The sequence below is a fragment of the Aedes albopictus genome, chromosome 3, assembly GCF_035046485.1.
Source record: "Aedes albopictus strain Foshan chromosome 3, AalbF5, whole genome shotgun sequence".
In the NCBI taxonomy this organism is placed as follows: Eukaryota; Metazoa; Arthropoda; class Insecta; order Diptera; family Culicidae; genus Aedes; species Aedes albopictus.
In genome coordinates this window covers 443,572,811-443,577,025 of record NC_085138.1, presented here as the reverse complement: position 1 = coordinate 443,577,025, position 4,215 = coordinate 443,572,811, and the positions used below count along the sequence as shown (strand labels likewise).

General features: G+C 43.9%; 1 protein-coding gene across 1 annotated transcript; it reads left to right on the top strand.

The window, feature by feature from the left end:
• The first annotated feature begins 489 nt into the window (after positions 1 to 489).
• LOC134292121 (transcription factor HES-4-like) lies at positions 490 to 2,462 on the top strand. The gene is made up of 3 exons (XM_062860883.1): positions 490 to 1,138; positions 1,251 to 1,346; positions 1,410 to 2,462. Exons 1-3 carry the CDS (start codon positions 1,049 to 1,051, stop codon positions 2,259 to 2,261), a joined length of 1,038 nt encoding a protein of 345 aa, XP_062716867.1. The 5' UTR covers positions 490 to 1,048; the 3' UTR covers positions 2,262 to 2,462.
• The last annotated feature ends 1,753 nt before the right edge of the window (positions 2,463 to 4,215 follow it).

The following is a 4,215-nucleotide window of genomic DNA, read 5'->3' as shown; positions in this document are numbered from 1 at the left end:
TGATTATGTCGAACATATTTTGGCCATACCTCAAACCACCATTTTAGTAAATATTATCGCTCCACCGAGCTTAAGAACAGTTTATGTTGAGTTCTTACAAGGCCTTAACTACATTTACATAGAATAGATATGTATTTATAAATTTTAATACCTCTTCGAAGCTGACTACAAATTTGTCGCCGTCTTTGCTTTTGGTGTTTTTCCGTGCATTTTATTGGAAGTGAAAACATTTTCTCTATTTTTGGTTCTGAGCAGCATATTTAACTGACATCCAAAATGTAGATCACCACATAGTTGAATACTTTTCGTGTTCCAATCAAAATTTACCAAGATTTAGTAGAGATTATATGATAAATATCGTAAAACTTCCTAGGTGGGCCAAAATACCTGCCCGGTCCAAAATACCTCCACTACCCTACTCCGTTTTGCGTGTGCTCCTTCGCTCCTTCGATCGGATCGGTTCGGTGTGGGTCGGCGTTGTTATGGTTTCTGTTCTATCCTATGCCTACTATGTTTTGGTCGTCGTCTTCCTCGTCGGTGGTTCCGTTCTATCCCCGTTTCGTGGCCGGCGTGGGAAAATGCATAGCTACACACCGCCGAGAAGTGAGATGAAAGTCAAATTTATTGAAACAGACGGACGCGACGCACAGACAGAGGGGTAGGGTAGAACGCCATGCAGCCAAGCAGATAGATCGTGGGAACGGTTCTGGGTTGGTTGGGTTCTGACGACGAGCGACGACCGACACGGAGTGAGGTGGGGTGAATAAATTTTTAATGATATCGAGGATCGGTGGGAACAACATGTGCGCGCAGAGGAAAGTGGGTTCGGATCAAATAGCTTCACACTCTGTGGTTGCTTTGGGATTTCGGGAGCGCGCATTCGCAAGTCGGAAGCGAACGGTGATAGATCGGGTTCGATGAGCTGCGTAGAAAGCGGTGCGAGAATAGAGTGATTATTGATACGGAAGTGAATCGTTGAGCTGATTGCACCTCGCGTCGCGTGGAGGTGTTTTATGGAATTGGATTAGTTGCTGCCTGTGAACTAAAGATGGATTTTCCGGGGAAGTCGGATCATCATGGCAGTGAAGGTCGGGATGCGGAGAGCTATCTCAGAAGGATTAAAGCGGAAATAAGAAAGGTGTGTGTTAAATCGTGAATGGCTGAACTATGTGTGAATTCACAGTTTTAAGTTTTTCATAATTTGTGATCAAAATATGTGTGTTTAATTTGGCATTCTGATGAAATTTCAGACCAACAAACCAATTATGGAGAAGAAACGACGAGCAAGGATAAATAATTATTTAAACGATCTCAAGGCCCTGCTACTGGATGCTATGAAGAAAGATGTACGTAATTCATAATTAATTCAAATGCGCAATTTTCCATCCTAATTGTTGATCCACTTCCAGCCTATCCGTCATTCAAAACTAGAAAAGGCGGACATTTTGGATCTAACCGTGAAGCACCTGCAGGACATGGAACGTCGTAAACTGGCCATTGCGATGGCCGTAGATCCGACTGTGGTTGATAAGTTCAAAAGTGGATTTAACGAGTGTATCGAAGAAATCGACAAATATCTCAACACGGTGTCCGGTGTAGACTCCGGAATCAAGCAACGCATATCGAATCATCTAAAGTCCTACTTGAAGTATCAACGGTTTCCACAGCCTGGCGCAATGGGCCCTTTTGGAGGTCTCTTTGGTCGATCTTCGGACGAAATCAACAACAACGGACGACTGGCAATGGACGCTATGCCACTGATCCCTTCATTACTTCCAAGTGGAGAACTGGCCTTCATCATGCCTCACAACAGCACCAATACCTTGCCTATATTCCCCAGGCTTCCTCCACTTAACGCAAGCCACTTCAAGCCGATCCTCCAAGAGAAGCAGCCATTTGCTCCGAGCCCTCCGTTGAGCCCAGTTTCAGATCAAGATAGCACCAAAGGAGACCCCAAGACAACCACTCCTCTAACGAAACTGAGACCCGGACTAGCCGAACATTTGATGGCAGCCTTCCCTACGCCCCCAACGCCTGAAGATTCCACACGAGCATCGGCTTTCAAGCCCAACCATAAACTGATCGACCGTATACGACTGCGGTGCGAACCGATCGAAAGAGAAGAGCAATCGGACACCAAGCGGAGGAAAGTTGACCGAGAAGTGGAGTTTAGTGAGGATGATAGCGATGAAGAGGATGATGCTGATGCGGATGCAGATGGGAAGGATACAGCAGGTGGAGATATGTGGAGGCCTTGGTGAGAGGGGGCAGTTCAAGTGGAGATGAATTTGTGATACCAAGAAAACAAAACTTCTATATCATGAATGAAACTTACGAGCTTTAAAACATAGATAATAATTTGGTAGAATATAGTTGAATCTTAAGCATATGAATAGTTTGCTCTGGAATATTTGTAAGACGTTTATAGTGGTTTACAGAAATAAACAAGATTTTTATTTTCATCTTTGGTTTTTATTTTCAGACGTGTTTTTTCTTGTGTTGCTTCTTAGTGTGCTTATTTTTCTGCCCTTCCATAAAAAATCGATATAGTGCAACTCCAAATGTTGTGATACTTGGTGAGTGTTCGGTACGATGATAAGTGGACTTTATTCTTCGATAGGTCACTGCTTCTTGGATAGTTGAAGGGGGATTTGTGTCTTCACTCAAATCGGAACACTTAACACCGGTTTATTCTCGGTACAACAATTTAGCTTTATTATATTGAAACTATGATTGCGTAACACTTATTGGGTCGAGTAGTATTAATTCAAGAGGGATTCAAAAACTTTAATTACCCTAGTATTTATAGGTTGCAGTAATGGTAAATCTCTATGTTTGCCTTTGTCTAGTTTGTACTTCTCTTTATTCCTCGTCTAATTTAACCTTCCAGCAGTCACATCTTCGGCCACCCTAACGGCGCCACACTCACGCTGTGGATCACAAGCGTGCTTTTCTCATGGTGCGTGTACTCAGTACACGACGCAACCGCTCCCGGGTTAACCACAGAAAATTTACCTACATTTTCAATGCACGCTAAGAAAGGGTTTATTCACTCGGGACGTCTTGTACATGCTCGTCAGAACTGTGGTCATCTCCTCGGAGGTCAGGATCGCTTCACCAAGAGTTCGACAGAGATGATGCTTGAGCGATCGAACTCCCGCTTCCCACAACCCTCCAAACTATGGCATACGTGGTGGGATGTAGATCCACTGGATGGGCTTGGGTTGGACAGATCGTAAAGTTCCTTTAGGTCGTTGTTGGCTCCGACGAAGTTTGTCGCATTGTCGGATATTAGCTTGGCACATTTTCCTCGTCGAGACACAGACCGATGCAGGGCTCCGATGAATGCAACTGAAGTCAGGGATCCAACTAACTCCAGATGAATCGTTTTGGTTGCTTGGCACACGAACACACAAATGTAGGACTTCACACGGGTCGTTGAACGGATAGCTGGCTTCAAATACACCGGTCCACAGAAATCCTTTCTAGTGTTGTAGAATGGATGGACGAGCTTGACTCGGTCCGTTGGTAGCTCACCCATGTATTGCTGTAGTGGTTTCGGTTTATGATGAAAGCATCGTAAGCAGCTGAAGAGTTTGACGGCAGATTTGCCGCGTTCAATCCAGACATTCTCCCGGATCATTGACAGTGTTAGCTGGTTCCCGGAATGCATGTTTTCACGAGGATACTTACTCTCGGATGATCGCTTCCGTGAATTTGTGGTACGGAGGCAGGATGTACTGATGCTTCATGTCAAAGCTGCAAGTTTTGTTGCGTAGTCGTCCTCCTACTCGCAGAACACCTTGGTCGTCGATGAACGGTGAGAGGGAGATCAGCTTATACTTCGTGCCGATCCCTTGCTGTCCGCGAAGTTCAGATAAAGTTCCGAATGGAACTTTCTGGCTGCTTAAGAGGCTAACGGTGAGCCTTGCTGGAACTTCGGACACAAGTTCCGGCAAGGCTCATTGTTAGCCTCTTAAACAGCCAGAAAGTTCCATTCGGAACTTTATCTGAACTTCACGGAACTTTAAAGCTGCTTAAGATGCTACTCGGATCTTTGTCGGAACTTTCAAGTTCATAGAAGTTCAGTTCAGTAAGATTGTGTTTCAATGATGGTAAATTTTTTTTTCAAAGAAAATAATTGTTTAAACATACATTAATAAAAGATAAAATTCAATTAATTAAATCAATAAAAATTAGGTTAAAACAAAAAAA